Source organism: Vanacampus margaritifer, chromosome 13 (genome assembly GCF_051991255.1).
Source record: "Vanacampus margaritifer isolate UIUO_Vmar chromosome 13, RoL_Vmar_1.0, whole genome shotgun sequence".
Classification (NCBI taxonomy): domain Eukaryota; kingdom Metazoa; phylum Chordata; class Actinopteri; order Syngnathiformes; family Syngnathidae; genus Vanacampus; species Vanacampus margaritifer.
This window is the reverse complement of record NC_135444.1, coordinates 21032344-21051758: the sequence shown is the minus strand read 5'-3', so window position 1 is coordinate 21051758 and position 19415 is coordinate 21032344. Positions and strand designations below refer to the sequence as shown.

At 42.9% G+C, this 19415-nt stretch overlaps 1 protein-coding gene and 1 long non-coding RNA gene across 3 annotated transcripts in view; both read right to left on the bottom strand.

Moving 5' to 3' along the window:
* Nucleotides 1-10392, bottom strand: part of LOC144062792 (uncharacterized) — a 125621-nt gene extending 115229 nt beyond the window's left edge. For both annotated transcript variants that reach the window (XR_013296448.1, XR_013296449.1), the window contains exons 1-2: nt 10201-10392; nt 9931-9987 (exon numbers count right to left, since the gene is read on the bottom strand). This is a non-coding gene — a long non-coding RNA (uncharacterized LOC144062792). The remainder of the gene's footprint in view (nt 1-9930; nt 9988-10200) is intronic.
* Nucleotides 10393-11710: 1318 nt separating this feature from the next.
* lrrc8db (leucine rich repeat containing 8 VRAC subunit Db) lies at nt 11711-19129 on the bottom strand. The gene is made up of 2 exons (XM_077583537.1): nt 18591-19129; nt 11711-17193 (listed from the first exon to the last, which is right to left on the bottom strand). The coding sequence occupies exon 2, from the start codon at nt 17189-17191 to the stop codon at nt 14684-14686; it is 2508 nt and encodes an 835-aa protein (XP_077439663.1). The 5' UTR covers nt 17192-17193; nt 18591-19129; the 3' UTR covers nt 11711-14683.
* Between the last annotated feature and the right edge of the window lie 286 nt (nt 19130-19415).

The following is a 19415-nucleotide window of genomic DNA, read 5'->3' as shown; positions in this document are numbered from 1 at the left end:
AATGCCAATGAGATGCTAATGTTTCCCGATTGGATGCAGCATTATGGAATGGAGATGTAATATGTTCCGCCTGTTAGCTGCGACGGGTCTGATTTTGACTCCGGACTGATTGTAATTGTGGGGGGAAAAAAATTTACGCTTGGTATTGATACGTTTAGAGTACATCGATTAATCGTTTCAGTTGTTTTAACTCATTCACTGCCATAAATTCATTAAAAAAATAATAAATTAGGGGCAACAGGCGATTAACATTTTTAATTGTAATTAATCACATGACTTCACTAGTTAACTCACGATTAATCCCTAATTTTATATCTGTTCTAAATGTACAGTAAAAAAAAAATCTAGGTTTTCATACTCTTGTTAACAAAATGTTAAGCTCATAGAAATAATTCAAATTGATTTTGACATCCATAGCCGTCAATGGCAGTGAATGAGTTAATTAAGTGGGGGTCTAGCTTAGCGCTGCATGTCCATGGAAGTTTGTTTAGGCAACAAACTTGCGGTGGCACCGTGATTATATATATTTTATACTTTAAATTTCAAAAGAAAAAAAACACAGAATGAAAAGTTAAAGCTAAAATGTGACGTCAAACTTAGCGGATGCGAACATTTTGTGTGTGAATGCGTTCGGCATCGCTATAGTGCAAAGTAAAAAGTGGGAGCAAAGCGCCCAAAAGCGACCTGTCATCACGTTGAGGCAAGCAAAAATAAACATTTGTCGAGTGCGAGCCAAGAATTGATCGTGAGTCTTTGGGTGAGGGCGGGGGTGGCGGGAGAGGAGGGGGGTGCTACGCGGTAGCCCGCCGAGCTTGGCCCGAGGCTGTAGCTTAGTGCCGCTTTTATACATAGTTTATTTGTACCTGTTTTTCGGACCGTTGCCGTATTGCCCGTTCCCCCGTCTGCCCTCACCCGAGCCGCTCTCCTTTCAGCGCGCCAGCTTGTGAATAAAACAAAGCGCTCGGCTTACTGTTGTATAATGCACCACCTCGCCATTGGACATCAATTGACAACACGCGTGCGCCCGCTCCAGGATTGGAAAGGGGGGCGGGGGTGGACTTTGGAATGGACCGCCACCAGATCTGTAGACAGGGTTACGGCAGCGGGGTTAGGATTTTAAATATTTCATGACCCCTCCGAGCACAAAAAGACTACAAAAGTCACAGAGTGAGCTGGTTTGGAGGTCGACGCTCCTTCAAGGTCAAGCAAAGCCTTCTGGGGAAAACACGTTCAAAGATTGATCTGGTTCGTCAACGGCGCGGTTCCAAGCTAAAATGCTAAACTTTGCAGCACCAACTGAGAGATGAGCAGGCGCCAAAAGTTAAGAAGAACAGAGGCGTGAGATTTACTAAATAAAGTCAGACTATATTGAGAAATTGGTCAATTAAAAAACAGCAACTTAAAAAAAATAAAAATTCTGATTCTATATATTTTTTAGGTCATTTTTGAAGATAAAATAAAAAACTTAACAAATAAAACAACAAATTAAAAAAAATTATAAATAAATATCATTTTTGGGGGGGTGAAAAAAATATTTTAGAAGAGAGATAAAAATACAAATTATTACTTAAAATGGTCATTTTTTGTGGATTTTTTTTTCATTTTTGTCTAGAAAAATAATTTTTTCAGGATTAAAAAAAATCTGTTTTTTGTTGTTTTTTAAGGTAATTTTTAAAAATCAAAAATCAGGTTTGTGTGTGTGTGTGTTTAAAAAAGCAGTCTTTGGAGAGGATGAAAATACTTCTACCCTCCACCCAAAAGATATAGGGTAATATTAATAGACAAAAAGTTGTACTTTTTAAAGAATGTAATCTTTTTTCAAACGAAAAACTCATTTTTTTATATCATTAAACTGAAGATGTTTTTCTACTCAAGTTTTTTTTTCTTTTTTACATTATTCTTTATTTCCGTGAGCTATTTTTACATCCACATTTGAACTCTTTTGACCTCATGTACAAGTTAGCTGACCCATCTGTGCCTTCCACCATGCAGGCCCATTCACTGCTTTATGAACTTACACACAAAATAACGGCAAATCCCCAGACTCATCGGGAAAACATGACGACTGTTTGTGACAAAAGGAAACAGGAAGGCGGTGAGCCAAACAACAACTGCCACCCTGCACTCCACACACGCAGAAATCGAAAATAAATACACCAGCTAAAGCAAACAAACTCTTGTTGTTCCTCAGGGACGGAGGGCGGCGCAGAGATTGAGGGGTGCGTGTGGGGCGGAAGGGCGTACCTGTCGTTAGCGACGTTAGCGGTTAATGAGACTGCGCTAGGCCGGGTCACATCACATTTGTTGCCTGCCAGTCGCTTTGAACAGCTGCCACTTTACGAGACGCTTTTTGATCAGCAAATCTGTCGGATTTGCAAATCACATGTGAAACACACCCCTGACACACACACACACACACGCGCACACAACAATAGCTCCTAACAGCCCTCTCGTTTGTTTGTTTACACACACACACACTATGGATACATTCACATATACGCATATACAGTATACTGCATACACGGGCGCAGATGGCACTGGGGGGGGACATGTCCCCCTCAGTTTTTTAACCCTAACCCTCCACTGTCGAAGTGTTTTTGCTTGACGGTGTGCGCCTGCGAGCACACTTTTTGCTGCCTTTATCATACACAGCTCGGCTGTAAGTAAGAATTTTTTAAAAAAAAAAATCCTATAAAAAAAAAGCTTTAGTCATTTGTGTTCAAAAGTAAGTATGCTAACATTTCAAGAGTATTTTCTTCCCCAATCAAAAAATATTTTTTCAAAGGATAAAAAAAAAAAAAAAAAAAAAGCCAAATTTTGTCACCGGGAGAAGTGGTGGTGCTTTAAGGATAGAAAGTTTCAATATTTAAAAAAGTTAATAATGCTAAAAGGGAAAAAAAAACATTCAAAGTAACACTACATAAAAAAATTATAATAATCTCCAGAAAAAAAGAAATAAGAAAAAAAAGAATTAATAAATAAATAAATAATCTATATTACGTATTAAATAAAAAAATATATACATTTAAAAAAAAATCACTAGATTAAAAAAATGTAGTATTTCTGTCCAAAAATAAAGTTGTCTGTCCATACATGGAATAGACTCCCCCCCCGCCCCCCCCCCCCCCGAGAAATCTGATTTTTTTTCTCCCCAAAACAAAAGCCAAACGTAGCATGTGTTTGAGTTGTAATGACGAGCCGCCCCTGGCGTCCAGCACGCCGTCACGAGGGAGCACCTCCTTCCCCCCGTGAAAATGAAAATGAGGCCATTGGCATTTCAAAGAGAATGGGCGCGGGCTCCTGATCACAGCCCTCAACACACGTCCACAGTGCGCCGCCCCCGAACCCCCTAGCACCACCGTGGCGACAGCATGAATGAATACATGTTCCAGGGCGCCACCGCTGCGCCTTCTTTCCTCGTGAAACATTGAAACATTGCTTTCTGAGAAGGGGGTTCCTGGGGGGTGCTCATGGGGGGGGAGAGGTCGTCGATGCGAATGGGGGGCTACGCTTGGATGAGGTGTGTTCAGTCCACATTAGAGGTTGTCACCAAGCCTATTTTGAAAACCCTAACGATGACTTGAAACCCTTCTTTGAATCCCGAACTCTTATTTAAAACCCTACTGGCCATCGTTTGAAACCATAACCCTGGCTTGAAACCCTACTTTAAAACAGTCTTCTTTGAAACCCAAACTTCAAACCCTAACCCAGGCTTGAAAACAAAATTTGAGAACCAACGCCAAGCTTGAAGCCTTAAAGGGACAGTGTACTATTTAGTGCCATCTAGTGGTGAACTAATATAATGCAGCAATTTTAGCGGCAAACAAGAACTCACTTGAGAGGCTAACAAGAGTGGCTATCACAAGCTAGCTGGAGCGGCTAACAAAAGCTGCTAGCAGGAGAATATAGCAAAAGCTAGCGAGAGCAAAGCAGAGGGGGACAAGCATCACGCACAAGCGGCAGAGGCTAAGTTAACTAGATGGCGCTAAATAATACACACTGCCACTTTAACATTAACCTTGAACATTGGCTTCAAACCCTAACACTTGTTGGAAACTAATAACGCCAGGCTATTAAATCTTCCATCTTGTTTTATTTGAGTAAAGGAGTCAAATCAGTATTTTTACTTTTACTTAAATATTTTTGGATGCCAGTGTCTAAGTACAAAATACTTTTGCCACCTCTGTTTGTCAACTAGCATCTGAGTTAGCATCTAACCTAATCGCTGCCGTCCCTGCTTGGCCTTTTATCTTCCTCCACTCACGCATGAAAAATGTATCCAGGACCCGCAGAAATATTTCTTGTAGCAGAGTGAGGTCATATAGCACTGAAACATTGATGCAGCCTTTAATTACTTTGATTGCTGACAGATTACGCCGTAAATACACAATAAATGACCTGATGCAATATTGATCTGCCCTTTTTCTCAACTCGCTCTCATCAAGCAAACACGGAGATAATAGATGAAAATTATAGATGGCAGATTTGGAGGACATTTTCTTTCTCCCCCATTAAATGTCAAGTAATCTAGGCACAAAATACAGAAAAATGCACTAGTTGTGTACATGGCAGTTGTCCTGAGATAAAATGCAACTGTTGCTTTAGTAAAAGTTTCCCTGAATATTATTATAAATGCTCTGAAGTGGAGTCTCAACCTCAACAAAAGCAAGACTGTTACTAAAACTTTTTCTGCCATCTAGATGAAGAGCTACATGATTCCGCAGAAATGACATCATTAAGCGAATTTGGCTGACCACGGCTAGATCAAAGGTAAGTTCTCTTTTCTAATTTCTTGTATTTTTTCTAACATTCTCTGCCATAATGACTCAGACCAATGCAATCTAATCCAATCCAATGATATTTTAAAATATCTTAAAAAATGATAAATTCTAAGTTTTGCTTTTCTTTGATACAGTATAACAAAGTTTGCTCTTAGCACCACGTAGCATTGCAGCTAGCACGTAACATATTTTGAGATAATATTCAATATGTGGTCTCCATAAATAACAGAGGTTAAATGGAGAAAGAATCAGAAGAAAATGGAGAAAAAAAAAAAGAAATATATTGAAAAATGATATGATATGCAAATAGTTGTGTACTGAACTGCAAATATGCATCACGTGTAGTTTTAAGTTGTAATATCAGCATTTACCACTAGATGGCAGACATGGCTTAGTTGTGCTTACACCAGGTCTTATATTGACATACTGCAACATGAGTAGGACTAAATTTTTAGCAGATTTGGTAAAGATATGCAAAACAAACATAGTACCTAAATAGTATTAAAATTTGAAGTAAGTTGTTTTTTGTGAAAATGTGTATAAAATGAGTTCTTGCACTTAATGTTGCTTTGCAGTTTTTTTTGCCACCCTGTGCCTGTGGTTCTTTCAACTAAAAGGATGCGGGGACGTTAGTTTCATGCATGGGGTTCATCCACATGCCTTGCTTCACATACTTTGACGTGTGCTTGGCATGTTGACGCACTCATCAGCGGGCTGCTGCGCATTTGTAATACCGTCTGCTGACAGTCATGTTAGTGTGGCACCATATTATCATAATGATCTATACAGCAGTGACGTCTCTATGTCTCTGTGTCTACGTCTGACTTTTATTTTAAGTCCACCATGCATCAAACACAGGATTTCATCAATAGCAATACAAATATCATAGACATATAGCGAGTATTTCCTCCAATTGTGTTTAAGGGCGAGAGAGCTTTTCGCGTGTGTGTTTGCCGGCTACGCTGCTAACAATTGAAGTGAGCGATATTGCGTATCGATCGGCGGTTACTCCTTCAAAGCTGTGAGAGCATCGATCATCTCCTAAATGGAGTCATTAACATACACGCTGTTAACAAGCGGCGCCGCGGTGTAGCGCGTCCGGGCATCAAGACAGCCATCGACGCGCGCGCTTAGCGGCTAACTCGCACTCTCGCCGAGTGGATCATGCGCAGCTCCAACCTTTTTACTTCAGCGTGAGAGCGCGCCCATCACAAATTCAGAAGGCAAACGGAGGGGAAAAGGATCCGACAAGCTCTGCCAAAGTCAAACCTTTAGACTCTACGCAAACAAAAATGACAAGAATAACCCGCAGACCGCTAAAAGCAAAAGGCATCACTTTACTGCTAAAAGGAGCTTTTAGCGGTAAACAGGCTGTGAAGGCTGGGAAATGGGCCTGCTGGCATCTTGCAAAAATACTAGATAGGATACAGGATTACTTAGATTACTGCAGGGGTACCACACCAATAGCGCTTCATAAAATGCATATGCATTACATTGATGAAACCAGTGGTTCACAATCATTTTTTGCCTTTCATCATACCATGAGTACCCCTTCGTTCATACAATTAATTAATAATTTAATAAAAAATATAAAAAATTGTTTCCGTAAAGGGGAAGTTCAAAAAAAAAAATTTGGGCAATATGTTCTATTCAGCCCCACTGGTCTAAATATGGTATTCTAGTTAATAATCGTGTTAGTGGAATACAAGTTAAGCAGCAAAATCCAGATGTTTTTATGCATCGCAGGGGGCGGCCATTTTGCCACTTGCTGTCGACTGAAGATGACATCACTGTTGCTCAGGTCTCGGGTAACAACCAATCACAGCTCGGCTTCAGAAAACAGGTGAGCTGCAAATGTGATGTCATCTTCAGTCGACAGCAAGTGGCAAAATGGCCGCCCCCTGAGATGCATAAAAATGTCTGGATTTTGCTTCATAACTCATCTTATTCCACAAATGTAATATTAATCAGAATGTCATGTTTAAACTAGTGAGGTCACATATAACATAGTATTGCCAAGAAATGTTCACGGTTGACTTCCACTTTAATGTTAAAATTTAATTCTAGAGTGTTGTCTTCTTTTGAACTCAAATTAAACTAAACTAAATGTTGCCTTGAAAAAATACAAAATTTAAAGATACAAAATCAAACTAAATAATAAACCTGCCTTTGTTATCATGTTCTACATTTACCACACAAAAAAAAATGGAGCTTCATACACACCATTTTATTGACGGGCTTACGATACGATACGATATACTTTTATTTTCCCCGTGGGGAACTTTTTCCTGGACTCCGTCCAGCTGCAGTTTACAGTAAAGAGAAAACAACAGAATAGAAAGAGATAAAATTAAATAAATAAGAAGTGCAGCAATAAGTAGAAGACTTCCCAGAAGTCTTCACAGAAGTATACATGTGTAGTGCATTGCACACACACATATATACATTCCTATATATATATATATATATATATATATATATATATATATATATATATATATATATATATATATATATATATACACATACACACACACACGAGTATGTACACAACATTGCACCATATATCTTATTGCACTGAGTTATGAAATGAAAAAAATTATGAAATGACTGAGAATGTTTCCTTAACATTTAGCAAAAAAATATTTTAAATTTCCATGTACCCCCCCCCCCCCCCTAGCTATGACATTGGATACATTACACCATAGTATGCAGGTCTGTAATAAAGAGTACTACAAAGTTGGGCTGCACGATATTGGAAAATCATGCAATATAGTTGCTGAATTATTTATATTTATTTTTTTATAATTATCTAATGAAACAATAAAAAAAAAAATTCAAGCCGCAAAATAAGCAAATATTCTTAGTTAATTAATTGTTATAACCTCTCGATAATGTTCAACTATTGGGTGACGGTGCACATTTTAGTTAGCGGCTGACTGGCCAAATTCAGATGAAAACATAAAATTCTATATGAAACTTATTGCATGTCTTTGCGATATGCATATTGAACGGGCCAATATCGCCATATGGATATCTTTTCAAAATATTGTGCAGCCCTACTACAAAGGACAGAGTACTTGCTAGGGTGCCGCCTTGTGTTTGTTAGAAGGCCGTTGAGTTTGCCAATACCAGTTGAATAATTGAAGCTCTGCAGAGGTTTTAAGCATTCAATCGTTACGTCTGCTGACATCAGATCAGATCCTGAGGGGCCGCCGCTACTTCCTGTCTGACTACATTACCCGCAAAAATATCAGCGGGAATATTTCCCGCCATGTGGGCACAATTGTACTTGTGATTCTCCCGTTCTCTCCCGCTCCAAAACCATTACTTCCATAAATACGGCGCGGTGATTTACGCCTCCTCCGAGGGCTAATTTAGGGCGGGAAAAAGAGCGTGCGCATTTATTAGCACGGAGTGGGGGAAATCCCGGGGTCGGCTCGCATCAGCCGCGATTTTCTCCTTCAAAGGCAGCGCTGATAGATGCGAGCGGACGCCGCGGTCGGATCGATATACGCTCCCCGCTCCCGAGGACGCAACGGCCTTCCCCGGGACGAGTCGACCTCTTCCAAGGCCTTTAATTCCTGACGTTTAATCGTCCGCTGCTCAAATATTAATTGGCCTCTTTTTGCTTTTTGTGCATGTGTGTGTGTTTGTCCATTCTCGTATACAGTCGCATCAATATTGTAAGGCTTTAATTTTTCAGTGTATTTCGAGGAGTAAAATGGAAGTGTTTGTCCTCAAACGCAGGATAGAGAACTACATTATATTGGATTCAATATTACACAGTATAGAGTACCAAACAGGACACAGGTTGCAGTACTATTTAGGATTAAGTACAACACATAGTACTACATATATGATACAGTTCTACAGACCTAAACATACATAGGATACTGCACTACTTGGATTAAGGGACTACAGCCAACTTCCTATTTAGATACAGTACTACATTAGATATTGTACTACTTAGAATACAGTATTACAAAGGATAGTATAGTAAAAATTAGAGTACCTATAGGAGTGAGCACTACTGACAGTAGATTACAGTACTGGAAAAAATTATACCTTTTGTTTCCCATTTGTGCGTTTGTCCATTCTCACTTCCAATCACATCACTATTGAAGGTTTAAATATTTCAGTGCATTCGAAGAGTAAAGTGGAAGTGATTGTCCTCACACACACACACACACACAATCCATCAAGCACTTTACCTGCGCGAGTGTGTCGGTGCGTACCCGTGAGATGTCACTGATGGACCTTAGTGTTGCGACCGGTGGAGGGCGCTGCCTCCCTGGAGCCCACCTGCCCCGGTCACCTCCGTGTTTTCTGCGTGCCTGGTCGCGGCTTTTTGACAATGACGAGCACCGTAAGGGCGGCAAAGTGCTCTCGGCCCTCGGAGGGCAAACACAAAAGCTGCCGGTGGATGTGTAAATGCATCGCCGCCACACGGGAACGTGGCTTATTTTTTGTTTGTTATTTATTTTTAGCCCAACCACGCGTCACGTCAACAACCCAATGCTAATGCTAGCGGCTCAGCTACCAAGTAAAAAGGTAAAAAGTTGGACGGCGGCCATATTATATTGTATGGGGTAGATGCCTCGGACTTCCGAGTTTTACATATCAGCACCCCCACCCCTGCACGCTCTCGCTCATCGGCGGGACGGCGTCTCGGCTATCTGAAATGCTTCGGACACTGAGATAGACACTACACACTCGCAGCCTTGCACCCGTCGACGTGAACGCACAACCGAAAGGCACAAAGGCGGAAGCACAAGTACTGGGACGCGGCCCACAGGTCGCAAAGCGGAAATGGAAAAAAAGTTGATGGGTGAAAACCCGGAAGTCCCGCCTCGTCCATAGCATATGGTCCATTGTGTTGTTTGGTTATGATTTGCTTTCAAAACTGCTTGAAACCCTGTGTTGCCCTCTTTTAGACCATATATTTAATATCTAAGCATTACTGAAACACAATTGTAATCATGAAATTTAATTTCAACAGCAGATTTCTTCTCTTGTTGAATATTTCAATCCCTTCTTAAAACATAAAATTAACGTATCTTTACCCAACACATCCATTTTAGCAATTGCAATGATGAACCAATTAAATATAGCCAGTTGTCTTGTAGCTAGTTAGCAGTTAACTTACCGAGACGCCTGCTAAAAGCCTTCACTAGCTCCCAGAACACCTGCTGTCTTCTCTTTTCTATACAGCACAGAAAAGGGGGGAAAAAATTCTGTCAACACAAAGTGGGACAAATGCTGCTTTCATTGGCATTGGCGTCCTGCTAAAGCTAGCGGTTAGTACTGATTAGCACATGAGGCGCTAGCGGTTAGCACTGATTAGCACATGAGGCGCTAGCGGTTAGCACTGATTAGCACATGAGGCGCTAGCGGTTAGCACGATAGGCTAACTCACCAAGACGTGTAGAAAAGTGGTTACACTCCGGTACACCGTCTCCAACTCAGCCCCTGCTGACACACACAAGTGTTCACTGATATGTCGCGGTCTATTTTGATGGGGTTATCCTTTAGTTTCGGGTTAATGCACTTGGAGGTTCTCTTCCCTGTCTGTAAGCAACTCTCCATGCACTCTGGACTGGAGGGTGTGGTCTGCATTCATTTCTTAACAGGTGCACTTCTAATGACTTGAATGCCTTTTCATGTCTGTAAGCCCTAATTAAATAAAATACATGTAGGCCAACATAAAACACAGTGGAGCCATTTTTTTTTTCATCTCATAAACTACAATATATTGAACCAAATTCTTTGATGGGTTACACTGGCCTCCCACCCTAATTTGAAATTCTGTCTTGAAACTGTAATATAAAACTTGTTTGAAACCCAAATCCAGCCTTGAAACTCTAGCACGCAGGTTTGAAACCCTAATTTGGTTCTCTATCTTCAAAATCAACCCTGGTAACTCTTGTCTGAAACAATAACACTGGCTTCAAACCCTAATTTGTAACCATAACTCCTGCTTGAAATCATTAACTGACTTTTTTTTTTACCCATGATTAACTTCCTGCTAGGTTACATCAGTGGTTGTGAGAAAGTTGTTCTCTCTAAACACTCTCCATTTCATTCCAACACATACGTCCTTGTGTTTGTATTCCAAAAGTGATGCTAGGCTGCCCCCTCTCTTCCATCCGAGTACTAATATAACTAAGATCACTTCCTGTGTCTTCAGGTCAGTGTTCTCGTGTGAGACTTTTTTTCCCCCCCCCCCTGACACGTTTGCGTCCACCCTGTGTGCCCGTAACCTTCTAAAAGTTGTCCATTTCAAGGCCTCTATCTAACACTTATAGATTTTACCTCCGGCGGGTAAGGGTGGAAGGCATGGGGGGCGGGGGGCTCGCTTGGCAATCCTACCTGAGAGAAGAAGAAGATGATAAAGAAGAAGCAAAAAGGATTTCAAGTGTGCTGAGGGCTGCGTGGGTAAAGGAGTCCGGGTCGCGTCCCGCGTGCTCAGCCCAAGTTGGAGGATGCCGGGGAAAAAATGAGACAGAGGCCTGTGAGGGATGACGCTGAAGTGCGGTACGAGGACTCCCTCTAGTGGCACATGAAAAGATTGCTACTTATTATTCAGTTCAGTTGTATTCAACTTTGAAATTCAATGTTTTGCATTACATCTTTCAGTATGTTTTTAAACATTTAGGCACCTTTCAAAAAAAAAAAAAACTTTTTAGTCACATTTTAGTTTAGTTTTTTTTTTTTTTTTACATCTTTCGTCGTTTTAAAAGCAGTGTTAATGTTCATACTGTGCATAATGTTACACTGGCTAACAATATCAAATGTTGGTCATTTTTTCAAAATCTAGTAACCACTATCTTCCACTAGAGGGAAGACTTTTCAAAGGAATACGTTCAGTTGAGCTTGAAGGCGTCACCTCATTTGAATTTACTAAGATAAAAACAAATTACAACACATTTATCCTTTTTTCAGCTTTTTTTTTTTTTTTTAACAAGCTGAAGTAATTTATTTAAATACCACACTCAGTAGTACAAAATGTTTATCAGAGTAAAACATCATATCAGAAAAACAAAACAATTGATTTGTGTTGGAATCGTCACATGGATTTGGATATTTGGTCCCTTTGGTCAATGGTTGACCACACAGAACACAGTGGAATGTGTAACCTTAACACGAATAAACCTGTTCACCTCTTCCCAAAACACACACACACAAAGAAATATACATGTACCCTACAGTACTATTATTCTTGTTCCCTTGCTTGTGGTCTTCATGGTTTCATACTCTTGACACACAGTGAATATTAATTCAAGGTGTGTTTCAAAACCACTAAAGACATACACAAACACAAGCCACAACATTAGGTACACTAGAACAAGCCATAACTACAAAAATGGACCTTGTTAAATTCAGGAGTGGGGGGGGGGGGCATGGAACATGGAACATTCACAATAATGCAGGTGGGGAAAAAATATGTATTGAATACAATTAAAATATCACAAACAAAAACAAGGTAATACATTTTATGAGGGAGCGCTCAATTTCACAGGGCTAAATAAACATTATATATTTATATGACAAAAGTGGGAATAAAGTTGTCATTTTACCAGAATTATTTTTTTAAGCAGCAACCATTCATAATATTAAAATAAGTTGCATTATTTAAAAATAATAATAATAAAAAGTGTAATTTTACAATAATTAAGTCAAAATTTTATCGGGGCAAAATATAGTTTCTGTTCACAAAAAGCTAAGCTTTACAAAAATAAAGTGGGTGTTTATTTTTTTTTACATTTGGTCAATCTTCCCAAAACTTTTTTTTTTTTTTAAGAATGAAGTCATAATGCTACAGGAAAATACGTTGGCATCCAATAGAATAAAGTCAAAATATTACATACATAAAGAGAAAGTAGTAATGTTACAAGAATAGTCACACTATTCTTCAATGTCAAAAATGTTCATTTGTATTCCAAAAAAAGCTTCTAATTTTGAGGATAATCCTAAAATTAGAAGTTATTTTTGTGAATTCATAAAAAAAAAATTAAATTAAAAAGCAAGCGTGCAATATCAGGGGGTGGGGGTTGGGGGCGATTGTTCACAAGAATGAAGTCATATTTCGACAAGAAAAAAAAAGATACAATTTTGGGAGAGTAAACCTTATAAATCATGTTGAAATATTGTAGTTAGTATTATTAGAGGAAATCAACTACAAAGTGTCCCTAATGTTGTGGCTGTGTTCCATAGTGCAGATGTATACCGCAAATGTGGCACGGAGAGCTGCTCCACTAATTCTTGTGCGTGAATGGAAGCAAAACAAAAGCGGCAACATGAACGAAACGTGGTGCAACATTTCACACCGGACAGAAAAATCCTGCTTTGCTGATTTCTTTGTAAAAAATAAAAATAAAAAAAAACAAGACGGTTAAACACCGACTTGACCAAATTCAGCCTAAAACGTCCGCCAATTTATTACAAACATGGCGGAACTTGCTCTTGACACACTTTGGTGATCTTGAGGTCCCACTTTGTGTCACTGATGCTAACGCTAAGTTGCTACATGCGTAAACACGAGGACAACATTAACATGGTGAGACCTTTCCCCCCCCCCCAGTGGTTTTTCCAGTGCTTGAACTTTCATTTTGTACTTTTTGCACCGAGCCGGCACCGGAATATTACAGCAGTTGAAAATTGGGGTCTGTGGTAACCAGCAGGGAGCGCCACCCTTGACTGACGGGTCCTAGAAAATAGTATCATCTTATTTGCAGTGTGTAAGTGCAGCTACCCAAAGTGTTACTCCCCCCCCCCCACCCAAACAAAGCCCCAAACACCCGTTGTCACCCCTGGCAAGTACCCCCTGACAGCACTTATGGCAGCATCAATGGTGATACCCAAAGTGGTACCACTGAGCGCAACCCTGGTCACAGCTGCCAACGTAACAGAAACCTTCTCTCTGGACCAGCAAAAAAAGTGCTGATAGTCAAGAACCAGCACTAATTTTGGCTCTCGCTCCCACCCAGTTCCGACTTGTGTACCTGCAGAGTTGTAGCTTCTGCGTTACAAAAAAATAAATGGTGGCCTGATGCACTACAAGCTTTCCACCAGACACTTTTTTTTTTTTCCTATGCCAAAATATTTTACTTTTAATAAATTTGCTTACTCTCTCGCTTACAAAGCAACAAGCTACTTGGTGTAAAATGGTGATTAATTGTTAGGGCTGATGACATGCGGTCACTAGCAGGAACAGAGGGGCCCTTAGAATCTAGTATTTTCAACTTGCAGTATTAAAGGGGAAGTTAACCTTAAACATTTCTTGACAATAATATGTTATATGTGACCTCACTAGTCTAAACATAACATTCTGACTAATATTACATTAGTGGAATACGAGTTATGCAGCAAAATCCAGCCATTTCTATCCATCTGAGGGGGCGGCCATTTTGCCACTTGCTGTCGACTGAAGATGACATCACAGTTGCTGAGGCAATGACCAATCACAGCTCAACTGTATTTTTTTAAGCTGAGCTGTGATTGGTTGTTACCTGAGCAACTGTGACATCATTTCCACGCGACAGCGAGTGGCAAAATGGCCGCCTTCTGATATTGATTTAAAAAAAACGGATAGATTTTGCCGCTTAACTCATATTCCGCTAACACAATATTAACCAGAATACAGCATTTAAGACATTTTTGACAGGTTGACTTCCCCTTTAAAGTGTAGGCACACCTTTGGTTTTTTTTGTCCTCACGGAGCCCCAAATACCTGACGGCACCCCTGATTGAGGAGCGTTCCCTTTGTCGCTAGAATCTGGCCCCACTTTTGCCAAAACCCAGCGCTACTCGGCACCAGATCGTTGCTAAAAGGTATACCAGGGGAATCCTACTTGGCCTGTAAGCTGCTGAATAAAAAAAGAGCTATCGTGCCTGCCACGCTACCGCACGTCCGTCAGACACCTGCATCCGTTGGCGAAAGCGGCGCCAGATTCCTGGTTGATGATCTCCTTGACCTCCAAGGGCAGGGAGTCAAAGAGGTGGTCCTCCACCACCAGGCAGCCCCGGCGCAGCAGCGGGCACTGGCCCAGCTGCAGCGGTAGACGATCCAGGCAGTTGCTCTTCAGCTCCAGGTGGGCGAGCTGCGCCAGCTGGCCCACCCGCTCCGGCAGGGCGGCGACGCAGTTGTGGCCGAGGCACAGCGTCCGCAGTTTGGTGCACTTGAAGAGCTGCTTGGGAAGGACCTCCAGCTTGTTGCCGGTGATGGCAAAGTGCTGGAGGTTCTGCAGGAAAGCCACCTCCGGCGGTATGACGGCGATGGCGTTGTGGCTCAGGTCCAGGTGGCGCAGCTTGAGCAGGGTGAAAAGGGAGCTGGGCAGACACTCCAGCTTGTTGTGCGACAGGTAGAGCGACTCCAGGTTTTTGACGTGGCTGATCGACAGCGGGATGGAGATGATCTTGTTGTGCCAGAGCTTAAGGCACGTCAGCCGCTTCAGGTGCTGGAAGCTGATGACCTCCTCGATGGTCCGGATATGGTTGGATTTGAGGTCCAGCTCCTGGAGGTTGTTGAGGCTGAAGATGGCGTGCGGGATTCGCTCCAGCTCGCAGTTGTGCAGCTCCAGCTCCGACAGGTTCATCATCTTCTTCAGGCTGTTGAGCACCAGGAGCTTGGTGCCGTCGTTGTGCACCACCAGCTTGACCAGGTGCGGCGACAGATCTGTGATGTTGGTGGGGATCTTGGTGAGGTTGCTCTTCAGATGCAGGACCTTCAGGTGCCGCAGATCTCGCAGAGACTCCAGTCCGATCATTTTGTTGTTCTCCGAGTTCAGGTTGCCCACCAGGTACAGCTCCTGCAAGTTCTTCAACAAGTACAGCCAGCTGGGGATCTCGGCCACGTCGGTGAACTTGACGTGAAGGCATCGCAGGTGGTCCCGCAGGAAGATGAACGCCGTCTGCTCCACCTTGGCGGGACAGTGATAGAAGTGGAGCTCCTGCAGGTTGATCATCTGCGAGATCTTGGCCGTGATCCTGGCCTCGGAGATGAGCTCCAGCTTGAGGATGTCCAAGTCGGTGAGGTCGAACACCGCGTCAGGCACGCCCGACAGCATGAAGAGGTGCAATTCCAGTTTCTCCTGAAGGTTCCGGGTCACGTGCTGCCGGAGCTTTTCAAAGGTCCACTCGTGATTCAGGCTGATCTCCCGCAGTTTGTTCTCGCTGACTTCCGACAGGAAGACGCCAAAGCGCTTGGAGTAGAGCTGGTCGTACTGGTCGACCATGTGCAGCAGGAAGGCAAAGTCGTTCTTCACGTCGGGGATGTCGCTGAAGCTGCTCTCCTCGCGGACCTTCTCGAACGAGTATTCCTTGAGGGGGCGGCGGAAGAGCCAGAAGAGCGTGTAGATGCAGATGACGCCGTAGACGCAAATGAGCGCAATGTAGCTCACCAGAAGCTTCTTCAGCATGAACGCCATGTTGTGCGTGCAGTGGAACTTCCTGTACCCCGTCAGGTGTTTGATTTCCGCCTCGCACATGTGGTGGAAGTCGATGGAGGCCACGAAGGTCATGGTGTAGCACAGGATGACGATGAATTTCACGGTCTTGATGAGGGTCTGCAGGGCGTACAGGCGGTAGATCAGATCGCTGTCCTCCACGTGGGCGCGGAACTTGCGGACCTTCTCGAAGAGCGCCTTGGCTTGCTCGCCGTCTTTCTTGTCCAGGATGGTCATGGAGGGCGCCTCGCTCACCAGCTTCTCGGCGGAGAAGGTGACACCGGATTTGGTCAGCATGGGTGTCGACTGGTTGGGGCTGCCCTCCTCACTGCTGGTGGAGAAATGCTTGTGATGGGCCGAGGCCCCTGCCAGGCGCTGCTTGTTCTCTTCCGAGTCCTCGCACGCCGTCTCGGAAAGCGCTTTGGTGGTCCAGGGAGACTCGAAACACTTGCCCAGGATGGACACAAAGTGCTCGATCTTGGAGCTGGTGCGGGGATACTTGAACCAGAAGTTGCTGCTCACCATCAGGATGAGAGTGTGGATGAGCGCCAGGTAGGGGAAGTATTTGGAGTACCACGGAAGGGCGACGTGGTAGCACATCTGGTTGACAAAGACGTACTGCTGGAAATCCAGTTTGGTTTGGATCCCGGTGGGGGGAGGCCGCTGCGCCGGCAGTTGCTCGGGGGAAGCCATCAGGGGCGCCGCTTGCTCCCCCATGGCACTCTCCTTACTCCACAACCTGTCAGACACCTGAGTCGGCGTGGGCGGCACCTCGTCGGAGGCCGAGCCCAAGTCGGGCAGGCAGACCACCTGGTCCCGCGTCAGCTGCATGGTCCCGGCGAAGATGGCGAGCATGAGCATGACGATGCCAAGGTAGTCCATGAAGACGTCCCACCATGGTTTCAGGATGCGGTAAGTCGGCTGGATGTCGTTCAGGGAGGCGACTTCAGTGAGGGTGAACATTCCTACCGCAACAAAAAAAAAAAAAGATAAAAATGATGTTGGTGAATTCATGGTTTGCAGACAGGTGATGTGGGTTTGAATTTCCCTGTGTCAGTATGCTGCCACTTTAGCCCTGCCTGTCAGCAGCCGACACAGAATCGAATTTAAAAGATCGGGATTGAATCTGAAAAGATTCATTAATGACGACCCAAACCCGAGCCATATCACGCAGGACGCCACCTGCATGTAAATGTTTTCGGCAACACTGTAAGCGCGGAGGTGTGAATATCCTACTTCTTGGTCTTCCTTTTTGCGGCACATTAACCAGGCAGTACAAGTTGTTACACGTTTACAAAGGTTACCCAAACCAGACCGCTGACACATTCCTTCAACTCCCACACGGACATGCTAATGCTAACGAGCCCGTGCCTGTTGTCTGTAAATAAAGTTATCATACATAGGCATACGTGCGTTTTCCATGAAGGCACTATCTTCAGGGCAGCAGCACGGCCTTACAAATGGGATTTTACAAAATGGAGGCCTTAACTGTCCTTAAAAATGACACAATGTGAATTTAGGTCAATATTTGGACTTTGTGCGGAATATCAGAAATATTTTTGGAAATTATTTGGAAATTTTGGGAAAAACAATATTTACTGTAGAAAAATATAAGGAGCTACATTATTGTTAAAGTTTTCATTTATTTTTTGAAGACATAATGTTGAGATTTTTCAAAGTGATTTAAGACATTTCAACAAAGTTGGAATTTGTATTTTTATTTATTTATTCTTAAGCCAATTTTTTTCCCCCCTTTCGCTGAAATGAATATCAGATACAAATAACGTAGTCATGGACTACTAATATTGTACTCTGTTATCATATCATCCATGAAAAAAACATATCTGTCCATCTCCATTTAGGAGGTACCAGCATGTAAAAATCTCCTTTTCTTTTCAGATTAGACTTGGACTTTGTTTATTTTCTCCTCAACGCAACTCTTTGTTTTTGTTTGTACTGTACTTTATTGATTCTATATTAATATATTCATGAGTGCTAATATAGCAAGCTAGCTAGCTGGCTACAATAACGATGCTTAATGTTGTATACCTATTAAAATGTCTAATGAGTGTATAATAGGACTTTAATAGATCAAATACTCTCATGATCACATTTTCTTAGGTGGAGATGTGTTCAGGGGACAATGAGGAAGAAGTCGCCTCATGTCCGAGCTGTCATTAAACGCCGCACGCCTGCTTCCGTATTTGTCGGCTAAAAAACACATACGCCGTCCTATTCAGCGCATTCGCCCCAAATATACTTAGAACAATCAAAACACGCAAAAACAATCAACTATCTGCTTAAAACAGCCCCCAACCGCAACATAATGGGGTTAAAATCCACAAAAATAGGTCAAACGAACCTTCGCAGCGGTCTACTCGACGCGCGGTGTTGTCCTGCTACACCAGAACCGAAGCTGGTCGCCGGTCAGCCGTGTTGAAGCCGTCCATTCTTCCTGCTCGTGTCACTGCCTGTAGCTGTGCTCAGGCCGCCTCTAAGCGGCTTAGGGCGGCTGCTACTCCCCCCCACCAACACCACGCCTACCCGCTGTCCCGCCTCGCCGCGGATGGTCCGGTCCGGTTTGTTCCGCCGCTGCCGCCGGTCACGGATGGCGGTGGGCGGCTGACGAGGTGGACTCTCGGCTGGGTGGAAGTTGAGGCGGCTGCTGTGGTGGTGGTGGTGGTGGTGGTGGTGTGTATGCGCGGATGTTGTGCTGCTGCTTTCCGCCTGTGGACGGCAGGTGGAAGCCGCGTGACGCAAAAAGCCCGCCACACACAGGCACACAAGGGAGTGTCGAGTAACGGCAGCTGGACCCAGAAAGGCAGATAACAGCGAGGGGCTGTCCAACAAGTGCAGAACGGAAAATTAACCTATAAAAAAATAAAAAACAAACATTCATAAAGACTGGTGCCTTCAGTTATGAGTTGCTCAATGTACCCGTTTTTCAATTTAGGAGCCAGCCCGATTTTTTATGATTTATTTGCTTTGACTTTCAAGTACAAGAATAAAGTGTAACTGCACAGCCATTACAGTAGGTGGCACTCTCATTATCAGAGTGTGCAAGGTGTATTAGCATAGGTGTATTTAAAACAATTTTATAGAGACAAATGCTACTACTGTGAGAGGGTAGCAAAAATATAATTGAGATGCACTGCTTTAAGTCCACCAGATAAATGCCAAGACAGAA

Coding starts and splice junctions, on each gene's coding strand:
- lrrc8db (XM_077583537.1), bottom strand. CDS start 17,191: ATGTTCACCCTCACTGAAGTCGCCTCCCTGAACGACATCCAGCCGACT.